At 34.2% G+C, this 26,385-nt stretch overlaps 1 protein-coding gene across 1 annotated transcript in view; it reads left to right on the top strand.

Annotated features, from left to right (window-relative positions):
* LOC145321684 (uncharacterized) overlaps positions 1-26,385 on the top strand; it is a 165,953-nt gene that overhangs the window by 36,077 nt on the left and 103,491 nt on the right. The window contains exons 9-10 of the mRNA XM_080163205.1: positions 20,613-20,710; positions 22,317-22,436. Coding sequence (XP_080019331.1) covers positions 20,613-20,710; positions 22,317-22,436 — 218 coding nt within the window. The remainder of the gene's footprint in view (positions 1-20,612; positions 20,711-22,316; positions 22,437-26,385) is intronic.

Below are 26,385 nucleotides of genomic sequence, written 5' to 3'. Positions count from 1 at the left end.
AAATTAGGGTAAAGCCGGATATCCGGATAGTAGTGGCTGGATATCCGGATAGCAATGGGCGGTTATCCGTATAGCAATGGCCAGATATCCGGATAGCAATGGCCGGATATCCGGATAGCAATGGCCGGATATCCAGATAGTAATTGCAGGATACCCGGTCTGTCATGCGGAAACAGAGGAGGATAAGAAGGTGTTCAAGTGTATGATGAAATGTTCCTCCTCTGTCAGGTAACACAAAATAAGGGTTAAACCGGATATCCGGATAGTAATGGCTTGATATCCGGAAAGTAATGGCTGGATATCCGGATAGTAATTGCTGGATATCCGGATAGCGATGGTCATGTTATATGGTGAAACTGTTCCAACCTACATACAAAGGTCAATAAGCATTATAAAAAAAATTTATAGAATACTATTTGGTATCAAATTTTTTCTACTATCAAAAGATTTTGTTTTGTATTAAATCCGAGGAAATTTGGATGCTAAATAGGTTTCTTTACAAAAAATATCTTCCCTTGGTTTTTCATTTGAGGTGTATGTTCAAAAACGTCTTTTTACATGTTCTAATGCATATTTTTGTTTGTGTTGCATCTCTGTTAGTTGTTATGTACGATTTTAGTTCTTAACAGATCTTTCTCATAAACAGTCGGACTTATCGAAAAGAACAATTTTTTTTCATTCTGATAACGTCAAATTTCTTTAGTTTCCTTTTTTAGCATTTTCAACCTAGTGGTGTGGGTAAAATTTATGTATTTTTGAAACTTTTTCCCCATGTATAATGTATATAAATGTTAAAGTCCTTATGTGCATTTCATTCATGAAAAAAATATGGTAGCATCCCATTTTTTGTGATTTATTTTACCTATCTCCCACCCCTCATGCTTAATTCATACGTGTGTAAATTAACATACAGTAGTTATAGACTTACCTAACAATTTTCCTTCGATTTTTATGTTAGCATATAGAGAACCCAGAGCATCATACAAAGGTAATAGGATGTGATACTCGAACGTACAAGGATATTGCAGATATCCAACCCCTTGATTGCACGACCTTTTTCTGAGAAGTCCTAACTGTGCATGGTAGTGAGTTGCGCCTATTGATGGATACTCCCCCTATTTTAACTATTTATGTCGCGCACCTGACATAGCAGGGTCGCATGTCAAAAATAGTGATTACTTTTGACAATCAAAAATAAAATTGCTTACTTAAAAAATATTCTACACCTAGCCAACTTTATTATTATTTCAATTCTAAATGGGTGTTGTTTTTTATACTTACAGGTTTCATGAAAAATTTATACATTTTTCTTTAAATTCTATTTTTAACTTTTATGCATACTTTCATAGACAAATAAGAACAAAAGTAACCAAAGATAGTGATAAAAATAAAAGTAGATATTATTTGAATAAATTTAGTTTAAATATAATGATATTTTTAAACCAATTCTTATAATAAAGTAACAGGATGTTTGTATGTCTGTCTGAACTGATGTGGTTCTCAACTTTACAGTGTAGCTTCTCATAGGTCCTGGACAGGTTTAAAGCTATTTTGGGGAAGGATACTACAACCATCCCTAGAGAAATCACCAAAAATGTATATGGTATTATGCATAGAGGCCTTGTAAATTAAACTTCTACTTTTAAAAAATATTATTTTTTGGGTACATGCAGGAAAAAGGGAATGATATTCTAACAAACAATTCTAAAGGAAAATTTCCCCACAACCCTCTTCCCCTTACCATCTCCTTCTTACCCACCCCTCTTCAGTTAAATGAAAAAACAAGATATACCCCCAGCTAACTTACAAAGGTTTCGAGATTTTTGCAGAATTGATTGTTACAATAGCTAGGCCTAGGTACATGATTTAGTCTTACAAAACTTCAGTGTCCTAGCTTTTCCACAAATAATTTTTTTTAATGAACAGAGGTGGTAATTGGGAGTATACATAAATTATCGTCAATTGTCTTATCCCTGAAAATCCTTGTCATTTACCACATCCTTCCGTATGTGTTATTGGTTTATTATGATATATGAAGTAAAAAACATCAAATGCTCAATAACAGAGGCGAGTATTAGCAAGGAAAGTGTATGAAAATCGTATTACATATTTAGACGGTTGTATATCTTATATATCAAATTAAGTTGCTTCATTTTATAAATATTTTCATCAATATTTTGTTGATTCATTAATTATACTCGGGTATCTAAGGAATAAGACAATGGCAAATATAGTGATGTAAATCCCCAATGATGATACACAAAATTACCCCTTCTATAAATTAAAATTATTGGTTAAAAAATTCAAACAATCATCTTAATAAATTAACCAATCAAAAGTCGATGCAACGAATAAGAAAACGTTAGTATAAAACTTTAGGGACTAGTGTAATATTTAGCCAAATGTCCCCTCTCTCTCTCTCTCTGGTAATATTACATCTTATGGATTGATTTTCCTCATATTTGTCTTTACAAGTTGACGCTAAGAAATACAAAAAGTTGACAGAAATTATGATGAATTTCAGAGTAATTCCTCTACGGGGAATTTCATGGATAAAACAGAAAAAAAAACAAGAATAACAACATTGATCAAAGCGAAGCTCTTAAACGGTAGGACAAACGGACATTAACACTTGTATAGTGTCAGAACTGAATATCAGAATATAAATGTATAAAAAGTCTAAATTGTATTCAGTATTCAAAAAATCAGATCGATGGGATAATTACATCTTATAAAATGTGTAAAAAAGTAAAAAGTTAAAGTAAAAAAGTTCAAAATCAACATATTTAAAATAGACGTACGGACATTCTGGTAACGATTAAAGAGTTGCTATGCTTCGTACCTTTCTACTACAGTAATCATCATGCAAAGTTTGAAATCGTTAGGACAATTCTAACATGCCTAAATTAGGACGGACGGACGGACGGACGGACGTAACGACCCTAATTATAGAAAAGCTACGTTTTTTTTAAATACAAAAGAACACCTTCTAGTGTAATGTCAATCATAGTTTCTCTCAAAATGACTAGTCGAGCAAAGGGTACTGGGTAGCACTGCAAGTTAGGCACAGGAAAAATATTCCTCTCTTATTTGTCAACCAGTCTGTTTCACCTTTATTTAAACAAGTATGACAACATCTATAAAAGCGAAGCACTGAAACGGTAGGACAAACGGACATAAACACTTATATAGTGTCAGAACTAAATAATCCGAATATAAATGTATAAGAGTCGAAGCAAAATTGTAAGTAAATTTGTTTTAAAATAGGATATGTTTTTGGACATACTTAAATTTTTAGGACTTGATTATAGAGTTGCGTCGCTTATAACATTATACAGTGTTGTCCCAGGAATTAATATACCAAAATTAGATCAATCGAATGATTAGATCACATAAAAATTTGTTGTTAAAAAAAGTAAAAAAATCAACATGTTTAAAATGGACGTACGGACATTTTGATAATGATTATAGAGTTGCTACGCTTTCTAAATCGTACCTAACTACTAAAGGAATCACAATGCCAAATTTGAAATCGATAGGACAATTCTAACATGCCTAATTTAACGAAAAAAGCTATCCGTTACGGACGGACCGACCCTAATTATAGAAAAGCTTCGCTTTTAAAAAGGCATTATAATGTTAAATAATAAATCCATATATTGTGAAAAATATTACAATTTATAATAAAAAAGAATATCTTTTTATTATATTTTAATAGTTGGGATGTTAAAATTGTTTCAGTTCTCTTAATTTGGTAAATATGACTACAGGTATAAGAATGGTTTTTGTAATTTCATAGTAGCTTTGGTTTGAAACTTTACATTTAAGAAATCATTACTAAAATAAATTACCCTATATGAAGTAGAAAGAGTTTTTTGTTTGAAGCTTAAGATCTTTATAAGTAATAACTACTAAACAGATTGAGTTCTCTATTTTATGTAAGGTTTACACAGGTCCTGTGCTGATTTTAACTCTTTTATTCTTAGATTTAAGACTCTAGAAGGTTTTAAGCTATCACAAAGCCCTAGTTTTCTCCTTTTCCCTCAAGATGTTAGGGGCGTAGCAGCTTGTAACATATAAAAAATCAAATATAATATTTTGTTAGATCTATAGAAGGCGCGTTTTTTTTTTAAAGTGAAATTCTGGATATACTGCAGTTCATGGTAAAATATTGCTGGTAACGAATATTGCCAAAAATCAATGAATTTTGGCTGCTAGCTGCCAAATGACTGAACGTACAGATCATACCCGCACACCATTTTAAGTGGTATAAGGAGGCCTACAAATAATCTGGAATAGCCAAGATCCAATGATGCACAGGGAAAGCTTCACTGAAGAAAAAACGCATAAAATAGGCCTTTTCGCGCATTTCTCTGCACTGTGAGATAATTATGCATTATTGATTTATGGCTATTCCAGATTATTTGTAGGCCTTCTTATGCCACTAAGAACAGTGTGCGGGCATGATCTGTAAGTTCAGCTGTTTGGCAGCTAGCAGCTTTTAAAATTAATAGATTTTTGGCAATATTCGTTACCAGCAATATTTTACCGTGAACTGCAGTAGATCTGAAATTCTTTTTAATTGTATCTACAGTTTTGGTGAGAGAGAGAGAGAACAAAAGTCAAAGATTAAGTTAACAAGTTATTACCATCTCCACAACTATTTTAATGTTAAAATAAATAATTTATAAGTTTCATGTAGGATTATATTAAAAATACAACAGTTTTAAGAATTTTCCTGTATTTTCTGATCAAGTCATGCAAAATGTGTACTTGGAGCTTTTTCTTAAGTTTGTGTATGTGTGTGTGTGTGTTTGTGTGTAAGTGTATGTGTGCGTGTGTGTCTGTGTGTATTTGTCAATGTGTGTGTGTGGTGGGGGTGTGTATTTAAATGTGTATGTGTTAGTTTAATATTTTCACGAATCTTAAGGGACACCCACAATGAAAATAAATAAAATTACCCTATTGTAGATAAATATGTTAGTTTAAAATTTTAAACACTAACCAATCAAAATTTAATGAAATATCAAAAGATCTAAACCAAACTATGAAAGATAATGTTTAAAAATATTTGGGTAACAATAAAATTTACATGCCAATGTCCCCTCCCTCCCTGAATATTAGTCATACTTGTAAAGATAGAATAACTAAGATGATGATATCAGCAATAAAATTATTCTTACATAAAAGTTATAGGATGTTTGTGTGTCTGTAGGTTATGAATTTACTCACCGCTTGATCAATATGGGATGCAAAAATAGGCCAGTATACATTTTACCATGGGTCAATTACAATGTAATTACTGGCCTATCATTGGTCATTTGTATTGTATGACGTCATTTATTGTTCGGCACTTTAAGATGCTTTCGACATGGTTCCGGCACACCATAATTATAAAATAGCTTTACTTAAATCAAGTCACTAGTATTTATTTTTTTCTTTGCCTGAAGTTCCAGGGATCTAAAGCAATAAGACAATGGCCGATAAATTTATGTACATCCCCAATGATAAAACACAAAATAACTCCTTCTGTAGATTAAAATTAGTGCTTGAAACATATAAACACTCAACTTAATGATCAAACTAATCAAAATTCACTAAAGTCCCCAAAGTTGATAAGCCAACGAAATAAAAGTTACTATAAAACTTTGGGGGCTAGCGTAATAAACAGCCCATTGTCCCCTTTTTCTCTGCTAAAGTTCCCACTAATATATTATCAACATACGAATAATTTTACTTTCGTTTACAATGAAAACAAAACAAAAAGTATGAAAAAATCTTGATAAACTGTTTTATTTGTTCTACTTTTACTCGGAGCAATTAATAACAATTAATTGTCAGAAATAACTAGACTTCTAGTTTTCTACAAAGATAAATACTTTTTTTGTTGTGGGGAAACTTTCACGGATGTAAGGATAGATCAATATAAAAGAAATCATTCTTAAAAGTGAAAAAGAAGGCTTATTTGATTATCCTTTTCATCTGATTTTTGGATAACTGATTCCTAGGACACATAGTATAATGCTATAAGCGAAGCTTCTCAATAATCATAATCAAGTCCAAAATATGTATGTGTTTAAATATTATCCTTTATCTAAGCAGTTTTGCAACAACTTTGCTAACAGTTTTGTTTAGACTTTCCACATTTATATTCTGCTTATACAGTTCTATCACTCTACCATTTAAGAGCTTCGCTTTTTAGATGTTGTCATCCTTGTTTTTTTTCATACTTTTGACTCTTTAAATTGGGATTCAGTGAGTGCCGTGTATAATTCAAAGAACCTACGCAGCTTATGGAACAAACAAATATGCAAATATTGCAGGGGCGAGATAGGAAGGATTAATTTACAAAAATGGTCCTACCCATTTTTAAAGAAATAAACAAAAAGAATAAGAATAAGATTGATTCAGGGTCTCATTTTGTACTCTTAACATTTTGCACATTTAATTTATTCCATTTTTTAGAAATACTGAAAATTCTCATATACTAAAAATTGAAATAAAAGAAATTCTAAAAAGAAAATACTAATTAAACTTTTAGAAGCCATAAAAAAGTAATTATAAGTCCTTGATACTTGCAAGTTGCGTACATTCTCCGTCTACTAGATGTCTTTCCTCAAAGAAGTAGTCTTATAGAAGGACTCTTTCTTCAATTCAATTCACAGTACAGTAGAGTATTTGAGAGTATTAGGATTTACTTAAGCTGTCACATATTGAAAAATCATGTATAGCATCTTATTAAAGCCAATTTTCTACGAATATTAAGATAAAATCATAAAATCAATACTAGTTTTCTTGGCCCAGGCCTTCGACCCCTCGTGGCTAACAATACTGATTTTGATTTTTTTTTTCATTTTTATATTCGCGGAGGGCTGTCTATAATACGATGCGATGAATAACTATTATTAGAATTACTTAAGGACTAATCAAGAACTATGAGATAGGAAATAGAAAAAAAATTTACCCTCGATTTAAAGTGTAGAATTAGGAGCATTTTAAAGAAATTTTAAGGATTGTTCTAAATCCCTTTTAAAATGATTAATTTGAATAATAGAAATAGAATATCATAAAGAAAGATAATTTAAAGATGTCTATTAAAACAAGTAACTTATTTGATAAGATACTAACATAAAGTTCCTAATAGAGTTCCAGGACAAACGCAGGAGTGACAAACGTCGGAGTGGACAAACGCAGGAGTTGTAATTTAATTATTTCTATACAGGTTAAGTTAGGTTTAGATAAACCTGTCCCCTCGGGGGTTAGGCATTTAAAAATCCTAAGAGACGGTTTAAAATAGGTTAGGTTAGGTTTTTTGTCCACTCCGACGTTTGTCATTCCTGCGTAGATGATAGATAGATGAGCTAACAGCAAACCAACCTATATACCACACTGAAGAATGTTTAAGAAAAAGTTGTAAAATGGCATTACACTAATCCGCTAAGAAAAACAGAACCCTGCTTGCACAAAAGATATTTGAGAATAGATGTGCATTCACTTTAAAATGCAATGAACCTTTCAATAGTAAAATGGATAAAAACTAGGATAAATAGTAATTTTTGTTCTGAGGTCCAATGGTCCAACAAAATAAGGATTAATCATTTAAATCTAATTTTATTTTATAATTCGTGGAAAATTCTTTAAAATAGGGTATGATAAGTAATCATTCAGTATGGCTCAGAACTGATTTTAATCCAGTTTAATTTAATCTGATTTGGAGCAGGGTTCTAAAGGGATAAGACAATAGCCGATAAACTATATACAACCCCTGTGATGATACACAAAAAAACCTAAAATAATTGTATCTATTGTATCAACTTTATTGCTTGCCACAATGTGTTTATTTATATAACTCAAACTTTTCTTCTAAACTCTTATCAAAATATGACTCAAAATACATTTCAAAGTTCACAAAGTTTAATTCAATTCTTTTTGTACAATGTGTTAAAGATGATTATAACTATATTTTCTACTAGGGGTTTTAGAGGTTTTAGGGGGGTTATCTAATACATTTTTTTACTTCAGGGGTTTCAAAGTTTGAGAAGCTAAACAAATACCCCTTTATCCCCACTCTTGGACGTCTATGCATTCTACTGTATATTAATAAAAAAGAAGAATTCAATTTTCTATGAATTATTGCATTAATAAATTAGTTTTTATAAACAAGTCTGATCATTAGTAACTTGTTTTTGTTGTCAATAAATCTAAAGATCTTAAATTTTTCATATCTTTTATTTTTGTAAAGATTTTAAATCCTTTATTAAACAAATAGTCATTTGGAGAAATAGACAGACCATATTTTAGAAATGCCTGCATTTCTTGTAAATAGTAGTAAAATAGTTTAAGCAAATGTAAAAGTAGCATTACCTTTAAGAATAAATATAGTCACCAAAAAATTGAAAAAAGGAAAAAAACACAAAATGTATTTTTTGGTTAAATGTGCAAATAATACACAGATAGTGCAAAACAATCATAAGCAGTTTGCAAAAACCTTTTTATGTTGAATTAGACCATATTATTGACACTTTTCTTGATTAAAATATTTTGTCTTGAAGACAATATTTCTATTTTGGCAGACATGAAAGAAAAATTTCTAAGTATGTCCGTTTTGTTAATCATCATGCAAAATTTGAATTCATTATGACAATTCTAGCCTGTTTAAATTAACAAACGAGCTTATTGTGCCAGACGTACGGACGGACCGACCCTTATTGTAGAAAAGCTTCGTTTTTTAAAAGTTTTAATAAATTAAGAAAACGGGTGGGTGATTGCATGTCTAACTTTAATTCCAATAGGTTTATTGGTTGCATTTTTGAAGGTAAAACATTTACTGTTATTTCCTTTAAATATTATTTTTATTGTTATGTATTCTTGGTTATGCAATTTCTGAATTTAAAAAAAAGGCTAATTTTTTTCAAATTTATTTGTATCATTGGTAAACCCAAGGCTCGACAGCTGTAGCTTATGTTGCTAATCATAAAAAGTAGATCATGTAAAGCATAGTATGATAAAATTTTGTCAAGTAAAGCAGTGCATACCAATATTTCATTAACTAACGCAGTGTTTGCCAATTATTTACCAATAAATACAAAATTTACTACTTAAAATACGCAAAATATATAAGCTATGTCAAGGGTTCTGTATTCCAAAAGTAGAAAACAATAATGCTAATAAAAATCTGAAGCTGCAAGTCAGTCGCCCAATTTTATAAAATCTTCATCCATAAAAGTTCGATTTTTTCCTAAAAATTCTATAGTGTTTGTATCTTTTAAAAAAATCAATACCGCCGCAGCTAACTTACAGTCTTTAGAATAAAGATCATCATGATTAAAAGCAACTTTATGTCATATTTTTTAGTGTTTCTGACAAGTAGATTTAAAAATCTTCATGAAGTCTTTCAAACTAGCTGTCTTAACCTCTTTTCGAGGAAGCTTTGTGTTTATCAAGTTCGAAATTAATTTCCTTATCATTAAACCAAAAACAAAGCGCAAATGTCGTCTTTTAGGGCTTTCCTTTCATAATGTGGCGCGGCATAGAGTGTTTGTTTATTTTGAAGCGCACGTTCTTTACTTTTGAATGAGATATGAGAGTGTGAAGATTGCGGAGAACAAAATTGGGCCTATCATTGGTCTCATTGTGTGCGAACGACCCTAGTATATCAGGGATTTGAAACCATAAGAGCTTCAGGTAGAATTTGTTAATTTGATTAAGAAGTATGGTGTATAGGACGATTATATGTAGTTTTAAAAAAGGCTTTAGCCAGCTAAGCATGAAACTTAATTATGATTAATATATGTTTTAGTAATTTTTATGTGCCTTATTGTTGCATTTAACAATGATTTATTAAACCAAATAATTTTCCTTTAAAGCCAAAGTTTCCAAAGATTCTTTAACCATAAGAAAAGAAAAAGATTTTTTTTAGTGCTCAAAGTTTTAAGATAACGAATAATATTTTATTCTGTTTATTAATTGATCTTGTAATTTCAGGTCTTTGAAATAATTTCATCAATAAATCTATATTCAAACCTGCTGTTGAAACTTGATGGTTCCTGGTATTGGGGGTTTGTATGTTCGCCAACTGATCTCGTGAACTTCCCGCTAATTCGGAAGTCCAAGCTCAACCAAAGTGTCATGGTTGAGACAATTTCAAAGTATCTGATGAATAGGCGTTAGCATTCATCAAGAGATCAATAGCATCCAGTGAATTATTGATGCAATAAACTGTGACAATTTTTCTGTGAAATAAGTACCTAGTGAATCAATATGCCACTAACCAAAAAGCAGAAAATTGAGCGAGCTATCGCTATTGGCAGTGAAAGGCTAGAAGTTTTTGATGAACAGTTAAAAGTGTTTTATGACAATCTAAAAGCCTGCCAAAGTTTTAGTTCATGTGAAAATGTGACTGTAAAATCAATTCGTGACATTTTTAGTGAGGTCAAGGACCAATCTGACCTAATAAAAAGTCTAAAACCTGCCGTGGAGACTAGTGAGCTGCGCGAGTTCAAGCGTGATTTGGATGAAGCTAGTGAGCAGAAAACTGTTGCAGATAAAGTTTATGCGTCGTTGGAGCAGTGTACAAAAATTCTGTACTGGCTTGACAATGATTCAGATGACGCGAGGTCAAGCACTGTCGCCAGGAACCTCGACGTCATTGAGAAGGTGAAGATGGACATGGGAGTGCTTAAAATTTCCGTGGAGTTGCGCCAAGAAGTACGTGATATGTACCGAAGGCTTAGAGAGATGGAACGTCGTTCATCTAACCTGGATGAGAGTGGGACACCTGCCATGCTCTCCAGAAGTATGTCTGCCGTGGATATTCGGAGTTCCAACCCGCAGTATGGGCGCTGGGACAACAGTTTGTTGCCGTCGTTCGACGGTACTGACACGGATTACCCAAACTTTAAACAGGTCTTTAAAGATCTATGTTCTGGTTATGGATTTGCTGACCAGAGGTTAAGTCTGATGTTGTGTATGGAGAAGGTGATAACCAACCCGGAACTACGCAAGCAAGTGTCAGCGATTAGAGATCATAATGAACAATGGGCGTTTCTTGATCAGATGTTTTTATCAAACACTCGCCGGTTCATGAGGATTTTAACTAAGTTGAACAAGATGAAACCTGTGGATAAACCTGTGGACGTGGTTAGCGCAATTGCTACCTTCAAGAGCATGATGCAGGAGGTAGAAGCCATCGTTGGTTCTGCAGCTAAGGATTACAACCACCTAACTCTTATTCATATTTTTAAAGACAAGTGCCCTGAAAATTTGAGAGACAAAATTATGATGGAGCTAGGTAGCATGAACCAACCCAACATCCCGAAGATTGTTGAACTGCTGGAGAGGACCAGGGGTGCCATGTTGGCTGGTGATATGTCCTATGACAATGGCGCCGGCAAGAGAAATCGTGACAGAGCTGCCGCCGCGCAAGTATCTGGCCGCAACGACAATAAGAATGGAAAGGCTGGAAAGGACAAGGCTTCCAAGTGGAACAGTGCATGTCCTGTGGAGAGCTGCAAGGAGAAACACCCGATTTTCCGTTGCCTCACGTTTAAGAAGATGGACGTGGTTGACCGAAAGAAAGTTGTCCAGCAGAAGAAATTATGTGAACTTTGCCTATGTGACGGCCATACTGCTGACAAGTGTAATAAGTCTGATAAGCTTGGTGTTTGTGGTACTAATAATTGCGACAGATACCATTCCAGGTTACTCCATGAGGCTAGTGCTGGTGTGAATACAGTTTACAAGTCAAGTTCTGCACCCAGCCCCTGTACTTTCTTACTGCAGTTAGTTCCTGTTGTAGCACCTGGCGGCGGCACCTGCCACGCCACGGTAATGTTTGACTCCGGGGCAAATTTGCCACTTGTGTCTGAGAAGTTATCCAACAAGTTGAAGCTGAAATCTACTGGCAGATATACAACTATTTCTGTAGCTGATGGCAGTGAATCTTCCTGCCGCAACGTTGTGTTTTATCTGAAGGATAGGGACGGCAATCTGAGGGAGTTTGAGGCAGCTGTCATGCCTACCCTCGGCGGGGCCAACGAGATGCGCTCGGTCCACCCCGAAACTGCCGCCGAAATATTTAAAATGCCGCCAGAAAGGTTTACATATATTAGTGGAGGCTTAGATATCATCATTGGAAATACACATCCTGACGTGTTTCCTTCAACCTACCAGAAAGTGGGCCAGTCTATGTTGTGGCGAACCATTTTTGGTAGTGGTTTTATCTGTACGAGTGCTGATGGTGGAGCTGGAGATCAAAAGTCGGCTTATAAGGCTGTCAGTGTCAGTGGAGGCACTTTGCCAGACTTTCTGACGTCTGAATCGTTTGGCGTACAGCCGCAAGCACTTTGTCCAGGATGTACTGCTTGTCAAGAGTGCAAGGCTATGGCCGACGGCACTACCTGGGACCAGCGTGAGAGGCAGAGGATAATTGAGGCAGGTTTAACACTAGACTTGCAGTCCAACAAGTGGACAGGTCAATATGCTTATATTGAAGATCCTCACACTTTACCTTACAATGAGAGTTTAGCCCGCAAAATTGCTGAAAAGGATCGTGCCAGGATGGTCAAGGAAGGTACCTATGGAATGTATGTGGAGGTATTCAACGACGCCATAAGAAGAGGCGTTTTTCAAAAAGCCACGCCTGAAGAATTGCAGTATGAAGGACCTAAGTCTTGTTCATCAATAGTGGTTGCTTTCAAGGAGGATTCAAGTTCCACACCCATGCGATTGTGTGCAAATAGTTCTCTGACGTTCAAGGGTACCAGTTTTAATAACATAATGCTGGGAGGCCCGCCGCCAATGCAGAAGATATTTTATCATTTGATGCTTTTCCGCGGTTACAAGGTTGGTATAACCGCGGATATCTCCAAGTTTTATAACTCCATTCTGGCCACAGAGTTCGACAGCCAGATGAAGAGAGTTTTATTTTCCCCGACGCCAGATGGTCCACTTGAAATTTACCTGACCAAAGTTGTAAATTTCGGCGAGTTAGCTGCGGGAAATTTGGCAGTTACAGCCCTGAAGTTGACGTCCCGCCTGTTTGGCGGAAAGAGTGAAGCAGAGGTCAAGGAGATGTATGGAGAGGGACAAATAAACGGTAGTGAAATTGTTGCCAAACCTGAATTATGGAAGGAGCCACAAATACCTACCTACCCTGATGAGGAATTCAAGTTACCTCAGATTCCAGTTGCAGTCAAGCTTGAGAAGCACAGCTTCATAGATGACGTTATTTCGGGAGCAGGATCGAAGCCAGAAGCCAAGGAGATGATGAAAGAGGCCGACAGGATTATCGGCAAAGGTAGTTTTTCCTTCAAACAAGTCATTTATTCTGGAGATGATTGCCAGCCTACCAAGGTTCTCGGGCTGATATGGAAGCCAGCCACCGATGTGTTGTCCATTGCCACAAGAGTCAACCAAGATGGTAAAGTCAAGGGAAGGAAGGTGAAAGAGGATGCTGATTTGTACAACCTCCAGGACGCCTTGGACGAGAATCTGACGAAGAAGATGGTCCACAGGTTCGCCGCCCAAACCTTCGACCCGATCGGGCTTTGCAGCCCTATTCTGTTGAGAATTAAACTTGTCCTGCGGAAAACCTGTTTGCTGAATTTGGGCTGGCAAGATTTCATTCCAAAAAGTCTACGGGATGAACTTGTTCAGTCGCTGGAGGACAGAGCTGAGGTCGCTAAATTGGAGTTTGACCGTTGTGTGGTCCCGGATGAACCAACTGGCCTTCCATCCTTGATGATGTTTTCGGATGGGTCATCAGAGGCTTATGCAAGTAATGCATATTTGAGGTGGCCAACTAGACAAGGATTTGAAACGTTTCTGCTAGCCACCAAGTCAAGAGTTGCGCCGGTCAAGTGTGAATCAATTCCACGCCTTGAATTGATGGGGTGCCAGATGTCCACAAGGTTGGCAAAGTCCGTCAGAGATGCCCTGCCCTTTGATATTATCAGAGTGATGTACTTTACTGATTCATCATGTGTTTTGTCACAAATAGTTTCCAACAGTGCTATGCTGAACACATTTAATTCTCATCGTATTGGAGAAATTCAATCTGCAACCAACAAGGATGACTGGAGGTGGGTCCCCGGGACGCAAAACGTTGCAGATTTGGGCACCAGAAGCACCTGCAAGGTATCAGATTTGGGACCAGGTTCCAGGTACAGATTGGGCCCAGAATGGTTGCGCCAGGATGAAAGTGCGTGGCCGGTGAAAACTGCTGAAGAAGTCAAGCAGGTTTTACCCCCAGAGGAGTTGAATACCAAAATGGTTAAGTTATGTTCAATGAAAGTTGCCGGAGAAGCCGCTGAAGATGTCTTTAGGTTTAAGCACAGGAGATCATTTGGACAGGCCAAACGTATTATGGCAGCTGTCCTGCAAGTTGCGAACACCTGGTTGAAGAAGCTAAAGAGCAGACAAGAAGGTAAGACTACAGCCGCTGGTAGTCATGTAGCAGCCGCAGATTCTGTGTACAAGCCGTCTTTGTACAATTTTATGGCGGCGGCGGAACTTTTCATTGTGTCGCGAAGCCAAGAGGATGAGTGGATAAATGACGCTAAAGGCAATTATGCGTCATTAAATCCATTAGTGCATGAAGTATCATTGACCTGGCCTGTCGTTGGTCCCGGAGGAAATTATGTGACCAGGGAGATGAGGATTCTTAAAATGGTTGGTCGTGGACAGCCAGTCATTGACGCCATTACTGGCGGCCGTAAAATGATATTTGAAGACATGCCAGGTTTAATAATTTTGGAGCCTGGTAATTGGTTAGCTGCTGGTTTTATGAGAGAAGCGCATGTTGAGCTTCACTCTGGTGTCCGTGGAACTTTAGCTGAGAGCCGCCGTTGGTGCTGGATTGTGAAGGCAAGGAGGTTGGCCATCATGGAAGTGAAGAAATGTTGGCCCTGCAGTGTTGAGAGGGCTAAGGAATGTCGTGCTACCATGAAGGAGGTGTTACCTGACAAGTTGGTTCCGAGCAGGCCTTTTGAAGCTGTGCAAGTCGACCTGATGGGTCCGCTGGTTACGAGGAGAGCTGCCGCCAAAACGAGGAGTCAGACAGCAACGAAGAAGGTGTGGGTGTTCGTGGTGGTCTGCAGATTCTCAGGGGCGTTGTGGTTAGATGCCTTGGAAAAGTATGATACCAGCAGTATCCTGTTGTCCCTGCGCAAGTTGGAAGCTGTTCATTGTCTGCCGAAGATCATAGTAAGCGACATGGGCACACAATTATCCGGTGCTCGCAAGGTTTTAGAGCAGAAGTTGGGCAGCCAGGTAGAGTTTTCTTGGTCTCAGATCCCGGCCCGAGCCCACCATTATATTGGGCAGGCTGAGAAAATGGTGGGATTAACCAAGAGATTGCTGTCCAAGAAGTTGGTGAATAGTTCTGTTAATTTCAACGAGCTCCTGGTGCTGTTGGCGGAGGTCAGCAAAATTATGAATAGCAGACCACTGACGATTGAAGCTGCAAACGACGTGGAGAATTGGCGGCTGATTACCCCTGGCCAGCTGCTGGGAAATGTTGACCGCCAGCCGTTGTGCAATGTGGCGATGAAACCGGAGGACCAAATTTCCTCCAGGTTGAAGTTGTTGGAAGATTTATCTGCCCAGTTTTGGACTGCCTACCGCCAGGAGATCCTACCGAAGATATTACGGATGTCCAAGTGGAAGGATGAGATGGCAGAGCCACTAGCTGATGGAGATGTAGTTCTGGTTACGAGTACCAATCCGCTGATGAGATGTTTGAGGATGGGCCGAGTGACGAGAATTGAGGATGGAAGAAAGACGGCAAGAGTCTTGTTCAGACTGACAGATAAATCTCCCCTAGAAGAACATGCTGTATCAGTCAGGCAGTTGTTAAAAATTATGATTAATAATTGATTCTTATTTTATGGAAATTGAGATTTTTTTTAGTAAAAAGCCACATTTTTCATATGCCTATTTTATGCCTAAAATAAGAATCAAATGAAATGCGATTAAATATTCTTCTATTTCATATGCTCAAATTTAATTTTATTGAGTTTAATTTCTTTTCAAAAGTACAATTCATTTTAAAACTTACCTGAAAAGTTTAACAAAAAGGAATAAATGTGTCGAGGTTGCGTGATTCGATATTTATTCTAAGAAAAAAATCAAGTATTTTTAGCAGATTTTTTTTAAAATTATATATGAATTTCAATCAAGTAAAACATTTTATTCAGATCAAGGAATGATTGAAAATTCATATTTTAAGTCTCATTTTTTTTTACAAAGAAAAAACTGGTATTTTTTTTATAATTCCGATGAAAATTCTAAAGAAGATATTATTATTTTGCTATTCTTTAAGTATTAAAAAGTTTTATTGTTGATTAAGATATTACAGTTCTTATTCATTAGGTTTGAAAAACTTTCTGCCCAAGGATTTTGAAAAATTTTTTCTTACTACTCTTTTTGATGCTTAACAAATTTAGTTTTAAGTACCTATAAATCTTAATTTTCTTGTCTAAGATTTATTTCGTTTTATTTTTACCATTATTGTTTACATTTACATTTCAACCTGATTTCGTAGGTACTTATTGATTTATTAATAATGATTTATTACCTATTGATTATGAAATGATTATTTAGTATAGTTGTTATATTACAACATCATGATTAATAGGATTATCCATTTTAGGATTGTGTATGTGATCTTGTGATTGTCATGTGCATGGAATGTTGTATGGTACAAACCAATCCCCATCCTTCTATCCTAAATGTGAGGTATTATGAGTCCTAGTGAGGAGTATAATATTGTGTATGCATTTCACGGGGTTTCATTTAGTTAGGAGCAAAATTGTCACGTTTTCGGGATGTGGCCATTCTCATGTGATTATGGTGAGTTGAGTTTAGTGAGAAATGTTGCTAGTGCTCAGCGCGAAAAAAACCTTGAATCTCGTTAAGGAAGTTAATTTGACTTTCAAACGGGGGGTGTGTCTTAACCTCTTTTCGAGGAAGCTTTGTGTTTATCAAGTTCGAAATTAAATTCCTTATCATTAAACCAAAAACAAAGCGCAAATGTCGTCTTTTAGGGCTTTCCTTTCATAATGTGGCGCGGCATAGAGTGTTTGTTTATTTTGAAGCGCACGTTCTTTACTTTTGAATGAGATATGAGAGTGTGAAGATTGCGGAGAACAAAATTGGGCCTATCATTGGTCTCATTGTGTGCGAACGACCCTAGTATATCAGGGATTTGAAACCATAAGAGCTTCAGGTAGAATTTGTTAATTTGATTAAGAAGTATGGTGTATAGGACGATTATATGTAGTTTTAAAAAAGGCTTTAGCCAGCTAAGCATGAAACTTAATTATGATTAATATATGTTTTAGTAATTTTTATGTGCCTTATTGTTGCATTTAACAATGATTTATTAAACCAAATAATTTTCCTTTAAAGCCAAAGTTTCCAAAGATTCTTTAACCATAAGAAAAGAAAAAGATTTTTTTTAGTGCTCAAAGTTTTAAGATAACGAATAATATTTTATTCTGTTTATTAATTGATCTTGTAATTTCAGGTCTTTGAAATAATTTCATCAATAAATCTATATTCAAACCTGCTGTTGAAACTTGATGGTTCCTGGTATTGGGGGTTTGTATGTTCGCCAACTGATCTCGTGAACTTCCCGCTAATTCGGAAGTCCAAGCTCAACCAAAGTGTCATGGTTGAGACACTAGCGGTTATCTAGGGGCTCTGAATTAAAAAAGCAGAAATTTGACTTACCCAAGACTTAAATCTAAAAATAAAATAGCCTAAAACCCCCTCGGGACATATGTGAAGCTTTGTTAAAATAGAGAATTCAAAAGGTTCAGTAGTTATCGAAATCTTAAGCTACAGACAACAAAAAACTAACTACTATTTATAATACTAAAACCATCCTGGGACCTATAATAAGCTTCCCAGTAAAGGTGTACCATATCGGTTTAGTACAAAAGAAGCTTACTACTTTTTATATTAGGAAGATAAAATATGTTAAAATCTATATTTTGTTAATATGAATATGTGTAGATTTTGCCATTTAGCATATAGAATAAAGGAAAAGAAAATACCATTTGCACCGAACTATATCAGAGTTATATTGAAAAGGAAAAAAAGATGTAGTTAAGATGATAATATCTTTTTTCATTTATATATATGTGTGTGTGTGTGTGTGTTTTGTAGATAATTAAAAAGATAAATAAATGATCCGAAAAAAATCTAATTCAATTTCTTTCTGAATAAATAAATAAAAGTAACACAAACTGTGTCTGTCTGTCTGTGTGTATCTAAGAATCGTTATGATTCTCTTTATAGTGAAGCTTCTCATGGGTCCTGGAAACATTTTTAACTATGTTGGGGAAGGATACCACCACCCTCCCAAGAGAAATCGCCTGTAGAAAAAAAAGTTTTTTTACTTTTCTTTTTTAACAAATAGAATTGAAAGTAGAGGGGGGGGGGGAGGTGGTCGACTTTCCCCACCCCAACCGCCCTTAGTGCTTTGCTATTTATGGTTATATTTGTTCTTGTCAAAATTTACACATAGTTTACACATCCTTTTATCACAGTGGTAGCATTTTGAAAGATGAAAAATGATAGAGAAACTATATATTCTATTTATATTATTCTTTTACAGATGCGATAATCCACTTATACCAGTAGTACAGTACTCCAATAGTAAAACAAGGATGGCAACATCCATAGAGAAACAATTTATATTTTTAGACATATTAACAAAATTATATGTAATTTGATGCACAAATTTATAATATGTGATGTACTTATACTTTAAGACTTAATTTTAAAGATATTTTTAGTATGATATTGTGATTAATTGTCTTGAGAATCACCATTCAAAAAAAGTTAATATGATTGAAGGAACTAGTTAACTAAGAACTTTCAGACTTCCTATAACTTTATTGAAATTTATAGAAAGTTTTATCAATTGTAAATCATAATGAGAGCTATCCGTTACAGACGAACGGACATACCTAAATTATAGAATAGCCATGCTTCCGAAAAAAAAAAAAAAAATATATATACACAAGATAGTTGTTGCATTTACACACATAAACACACACACACACACACACCCTCTCTCTCTCTCTCTCTCTTTCCTTTTTTCTTTTTTCGCTGTCTCCTTGCTAATCTATCTTCATTAGCAGACATAAAGATTGTGTATTTACTATTCACACCAGCAGCAACATTTATAAACAGTCATACTAGAAATACAATATTATATAAAGCTGGATCTTTTAATCGTTTAGTGGTGCGCTAAATCGGGGTAATTCAGTTCGGCGCACCTAGATATTATTAGATTTCAATCTTTAAATCTAATGGAATGGGCGAACCAGCGCGCCCAGTGGCGCGGTACTGGCGCGGCAATGGCACTCAACAAGTGTCATTGCCGCGCCAAACCGGGGTGATCGCCCCGATTTAGCGCACCACTAAATGATTTAAAGATCTAGCTTAGATCAACAATTAAAACTTTTTTTTGTAATGCCGGCAGGATACTATATAAACACAGTGTATTTGTCTGTACGCTCAAATCCAAACAAATTTGTAATTATTAAAGCTTCTATACAGGATAGATAATCTTATTGTTTAAAATTTTATTTTTTTAATTATGAAAAAATTATGTAGATTCCCTTAATAAATTTTTTTTTGTAATTTACATAAAACAAAATATTACACATATTCAATTTCTATAAAGTGGTAGAAAAAATTTAGGTAAAATATACACCCATTTATAGATAACAATGACAATTCGATTTTAACAAAGTGATAGATGAATTTTGATAGATGTTGAGTTGTTTATGTATGATAATGTATATCATTTTTTGTTGCGCTACTTATTAATAAATTGTTAAATAACATCTAAACGACACCCTTTGATTGCGCGACTTTTGTCATATAAGTCCTAACTGTGCATGGTAGTGTGTTGCGCCTGTTTATGGTCTAAGGTATTCCTCCTACTCTTACTAGTAATGTCGTGCACCTGACATAGAAGCAGTAGGAACCACGGTTTCGGGCCGAGATTGGAACCTATCACCTTTCCGACGACGAGCGGATGCACTACGTGTTGAGCCACGGTCACGGGTTAACATACTGATATATAGATAACAATAAAAGTTGGAATGACACTTCGATTTTAACAAAGCGTTTGATTAATTTAGATAGATGTAGTGCTTTTGATTCTGTGATATTAATAAAGCTTTATTGGTGCCTATAAAAAAATTTCGTCATACTGGCCTACCATTGGTCAATTAAATGTATACTGGCCTGCCATTGGTAATTTATTCTGTGTATTGGCCTATCATTGGTTATTTGTATGGTATGACATCATTTTTTTATAGACACTTAAAAGATCTTTGAAATTAATCATTAAATATGACTACAGTCCTTTTAACAACTATTGCTGCACTACTTGTTAATAGCCGATTGTTGTTTAGGCCTCTAAGTGGTACTGACGGGTTGACATATGACACTAACATTAACAATTTTAATGATTTTTCGATTTCAACAAAGCATTTGATTACTATTCAAAAACAATTTGGTGCTTTTTATTGATTTTTTCTATGAATTGTTATTGCTGCGCTGCCTATAGATGATCAATTTTTGTTTAGGCCTGTGTGTGGTTCTGACGGGTTGACGTATGACAACGACTGCCTGAGACAACAAGCACAGTGCAGACTTCAAAAACCTGTTAAACTTGTACAGACAGGTATAGGGGTTTATTCTATATGATCTTGTTTGATTATAAAACAGTTTTTTTAGGGATTGAGCCATTAGAGTAGCATATTGTAATCTAAGTATGAAAATTAATGCGTCTGTCGCGCATAAACCTTAATAGTTACATAACATCTAATATAAAATAAAACCAAACTATTAAGAACAGGTTTAGACTTACAGCTGAATTCAGTTATACAAAGTCGATTTTCTAAAAGCTAACGGCTGTGGCTAAGGAGCGGCGGTTGATTCATGATTTTAGCACAAAATGAAATCAGCCAATCAGTCCGTTCATAGACAATAAATTAACATTTATATATTATAAGAGTGCAAATATTGGTTCCAGGACAAACGGTTGAAGGACAAACGTCGAGCGAACAAATGCTGGAGTGTCTTAAATATCAAGTTAATTAAGTATCTCTATGAAGGTTTGGTTAGGCTAGGTTAATATATGAGTACACATAATACAAAAAAAAAGATAGTTTTAAATAGGTTAGGTTAGGTGTCTATTCTGAAGTTTGTCACTCATGCACTGGTCCTAGGACCCAATTATTCACTATATGTTGTATTTCTATAAAGAATAAAAAATTATACAGCATGACCCTCGAAAAAGTATTTTTAAGCATCTGCAGCCCTTATTTCGCAATGAATTATTAAAAAATGTATATGTCCTTGTTCTCTATAGTATTCCACGTAAGTAGATATAAAAATATTTTTTTTACCTCCATTAACACCGGAGATTTTTAGTGCTAAAGTTTTGAAAAAGTGACTGAGGAAAAAGTAACTTTTAACATGAAACAACTTTTTTAGCAAAATTAAGCTAGAAATCCTTTTATTTTTGTTACTAGCAGAAACTTTATACAAAAATGAAATAAAAAATTTAGTTTTTGAGTAAAAAGCATTTTTTTACACATATTTTTTGAGTCTTTTTAGTTTAATGATATTTTGAAAAACTTACTTATTAGGCAAAATTGTTTAAGATTAAAAAACCAAATAAATCTCTATGAATATAGCAGGAAAATTGTTTTTGTTTCACAATCCTAACTTTAATAACAAAAAAGTTATAAAGAAAATAAAAATAAACATAATGATTTTTTAGTCTAAAAAGCATAATTTACCCCCTATTAAATAATTGAGATGTCAAAAAGTAGGCGGAGCAACTGTCATAATTAATCCTTTTCTATAAATAAGGGTTAATAAATAACCTAAAATTTGCAAATAATCAATTCATTCAGTAGTATTTTTTGCCATTAAAAATTTATATTTTTTGGTGGAATAAAAAAGAAATATTTAGTTGACTTGTTTTTCTTTGTGTCTCATTATTCAATTGCCAGAAAAACATAATATAACCATCCAAAAAATAAGAGAAACAAAAAAAAATTCTTTTTCTCAGTCACTTTTTCAAAACTTTAGCTCTAAAAATCTCCGGTGTTAATGGAGGTAAAAAAAATATTTTTATATCTACTTACGTGGAATACTATGGAGAACAAGGACATATGCATTTTTTAATAATTCATTGAGAAATAAGGGCTGCAGATGCTTAAAAATACTTTTTCGAGGGTCATGCTGTATTTCTTGTTATTTTATCTATTTATTTGTAGGTCCTTGTGTGAAAGACCCGTGCCTAAATGTGGAGTGTCCCTCCAACCAAATGTGCCTGCCCAGCTTCGACCTGGCCTCAGCCAGGTGTGTCTGCAAGGGGCCATGTCCAGATTCAGACGGTAAGTGAACTTATCAGGGATCTAAAGGGATAAGACAGTGGCAGATAAATTGATTTACATCTCTTATGTTAATACGTAAATTCACCCCATCTCTAGATTACATATAGTAATTAAAACGTTTGGACACTCAACCAAATTTGCCTGCCTAGCTTCAAACCTGGCATCTGCCAGGTTTGTCTGCAAGGGGCCATGTCCAGATTCAGATGGTAAGTGAAATTATCAGGGATCTAGAGGGATAAGACAGTGGCCGATAAATTTATGTACATCCCTAATGTTGATTCACAATTACGCCCCTTCTGTAGATTACAATTAGTGGTTGAAACGTTTAGACACTCAACCAAATGTGCCTGCCTAGTTTCGACCTGGCATCTGCCAGGTGTGTCTGCAAGGGGCCATGTCCAGAATCGGATGGTAAGTGATAGTGTTCACATTTGAGTATTAAAAGAACTCTCTGGAAATTTAACCTGAAACTATTGTTCTCTGTTCTATTTTAAGCATATTTTATATTTGTAACATCAGGATCGAAGCCCGTTGAAAATTTTGTCCCCCGCTTATTTGTATCCTCGCTACAACTAAACATACTTTCCAGTCTTTCCAGAAATTTTCTCTCGCCGCGCCCTATTCATGCTCATACGCATGTACTTATGTACGCAAGATAAAAATCATGTACTTTCTCTAAAACTCTATCGTCCAAAAGTAAAAAATTTTAGTTGATTTTTAGCCTAAAGGAGAATATTAATGATAAGTTTCAGCATAACAAAATAGTTTTTAGGATATGCTATTTCTTTTTGGATTGTAAAAAGTAGTAAAGATTTCATTTATTTACTCTATGACAAAGGAAAAGAAATGAGTTAAGACTTTTTTAAACTGGATATTCTAATCTTTTTAATTTATTAAACTAACGTCATTTTAGTGTTAAATATTGTAAAATTATGTAACTAACCTAGAAACTAAATTTACAAATTTCCGTAAACTTGCAAGATTGTAGCGTCTTAGTTTAACTAGTATGATTTATTTAAAATAATGCACAAATGTGTTAAAACATAGAAAATTGATTCCCTATATCTCCAAAATTTACAGTATCCGTGAAAATTCTTCTATAAATTACTGAATTGCAACTTTTTAAATGTTAAGATGCATTCCCTCGCTTTCTTACACCTTTAAACAGGGATATGGGATATGTCAATCAGTGAAAAATATTGGGAGGGAGAGGACAATGAAACTTAAAGTTTTAATTAATATAAAAACCCCAGGGATCTAAAGGGATAAGACAATGACCGATAAAATGATATACATCTCAATGATGATACACAAAATTAGTGGTTTCAACGTTTGAACACTCAACTTAATGAACTAACCAATCAACAATCACAAAAGTCCCCAAAGTTATTAAGCCACTGAATAAGAAAACATTATTATAAAACTTTGGATACATAAGGTATAAAGAAAGATTTACAAACCATTGCCCATTAAATTGATCCCTGGTTACAAACTACTTAATTTTTCATGCAATAGTCTTATTCCTATCCCTACCTCCCTGAATCTCAACTCTTTTTACCCTTTCTTGTGTCGGATACATTAAATCATCCCTGGGCAAATCCTAATCTCAAATAAAACCTTGTGTGTGCATGCCACAGGGATAAAGAGTAAACAACATACATAAAAAAAAAATTTTCTGGGATATAAATTATAAATAAGTGTATTATCTGACTTATCGTGTCTTAACTTAAGACGTTAATAAATCCGTCAAGAAATAGGATTCACTTGTTCTAAACATCGTTATTCAGCCAAGAGTTTAAATACATTTTAACGGTTGGTTGCCATATGTCATGAAAAAAGCAATAAATTAATTAAGCATAAACTGCTTGAACAACCAGCAAAAAAAAAACTTAATGAAGCTGGTAAAAGTGTCTCCTAAAAAGTGGACGAATTGAGATACTCTTAGTTAAAGTATACCTATTTTCTTCATATTTTTTTCGAGTAATAGTTTGGCCAAACATTATTGTAACAATTGGTCATTTGTATAGAAAGTCGTTATTTTTCATAGGCACTTTAAGCTGCTACACTTTTACCAGATTTAACCCGGGTTAGAAAATTCAGGATTATGCATTTTATTTTTACTATTCCTTAATTCTTGGTTGCATTAATGCATATTTCACCTTGCTGAAGAAAAAAACGAGCAAGGTAAAATAATTAATGTGAAAAAGGGGCATGAAAAGAGATTTAATTCTTTTTAGTATACTAACAGATGTACAGATGGGCTACATTTGTAGGGGTAATGAAGCGTAGAAAATAGCCTTAAACCATCCCAGAATAAATGTAAAGTTTCACATAAATTGTCAGAATAGTTTTTATAGATATAAGGCTATTTTCAAGGGGATTTGGCATTTTTGGCATGTTTATAGATTTATTATCAAAGTTAGTCTGTATCTCACTTCGTCTATTCATCCGTAACGGTTCAGTGAATTACTCGTTTTTTTGGTAAAAATTCCCCTTAGCAATCAGAATCAAGTATATAACTGTCGGTATGTCTTTCAGGCACTTTTGGGCTATATTATCTCATTGTAATGTTTATTTTCTTTACTTTTGTTAAAGATAGATTGATGGCTGCATTTGTTGTAGAGATTGTGTTACTTCGTTTGTCTGTCAATAATTTAACACTTTTTTTATGGGCATGTCCTTCGCTACTAATGATGGTTGTCATCCTTGTTTTTCTTAAAATCAATCATAATTAATGATTTTAAAATAAATGGCAATCAGTTTGCAAAATTTTTACAATTTTTTTTACAATTTTCAGAACAAGACCTTTTTCTTGCAATTCTTTGCAGAAAATTTTGTTTTGTTTCAACAAACAACAAACTTTTAAAAGACACTAATGACTTTCAGCTTTTAAATTTTAGAAATCAAACGTTCTTGGGATGCTTTTATATAATAGACTAACTGCAGCGCCCTAGCATCTAGGGGATTGGTATTAAAAAGGAGATGGAATTTGCAGAAAACTATAATGATACTTTTCTATAAAAAAAAACTATTCAAAACTATGGATACTTGCAAAGAATTTTGATTGGTTGTTTCCGAACAAGTAAAGTCCACCTTAATAAAAATAGTTCTAACCAAGAAATGGGGTAATTTTGTTTATCATCATTTTGGGATGTATATCAACTTATCTTCTTTCGTCTTATCCTTTGAGATTATTGCTTACACATACTATTATGAAGGAGTGTTCTTTTATATTTGCACTTGAACTTGGCAAATTCGATGCTATTTTCAAACAAAAGGTATTCCAATATTTTTGACAGTAAAGAAAAAGGTGTAATTAACAGAGAGAGAGAGAGTTGACAATAGGCTGTTTATTATTATACTAGGCTTTATTCCCCAAGGTTTAATAATAATGTTTTCTTATTTGTTAGCTTATCAAGTTTGGGGACCTTTAGTGAATTTTTTTTGGTTGGTTTATTAATTTGAGTTTTCAAAGTTTCAACCACTATTTTTAATATATAGCAGAGATAATTTTGTCATCATTGGGGATATACATCAATTTATCGGTCATTGTCTTATCTCTTTATATCCTGTGTTATTAAGCTTTTTACTAGAATAAAAATAGAGTAACTATTGAATATATATAGATATGGTTAATGCTAAAGTAGGAATCATCTAAATTTTGTTTTCTTCGTGTATCTTAAAACATAAATAGAAATGTTTTTATTTAAGTCTACTTGTTGGTTTTATTCTCGTAACAATATGAGAAATTTAGAAACCTAATATCTGTTAAAACTGTCTTATATTGTAATTATTTGAACATCAGTATTTAACATCGAAATATCATTTAAAGATTGACAAAGGGGGAGGTAGGTTGTGCTAAATTCCGTAAAAGTATTTTAAGGCTTAAAAACAGTAATAGAACGATAATATTCACTGAATATTTTTCACTAATATTTTTGTCTTTTTA

Source organism: Acartia tonsa, chromosome 6 (genome assembly GCF_053477335.1).
Source record: "Acartia tonsa isolate MP-2025a chromosome 6, ASM5347733v1, whole genome shotgun sequence".
Lineage (NCBI taxonomy): Eukaryota > Metazoa > Arthropoda > Copepoda > Calanoida > Acartiidae > Acartia > Acartia tonsa.
The sequence above is the reverse complement of the archived record's forward strand: the minus strand, read 5'-3'. Positions and strand labels throughout refer to the sequence as shown.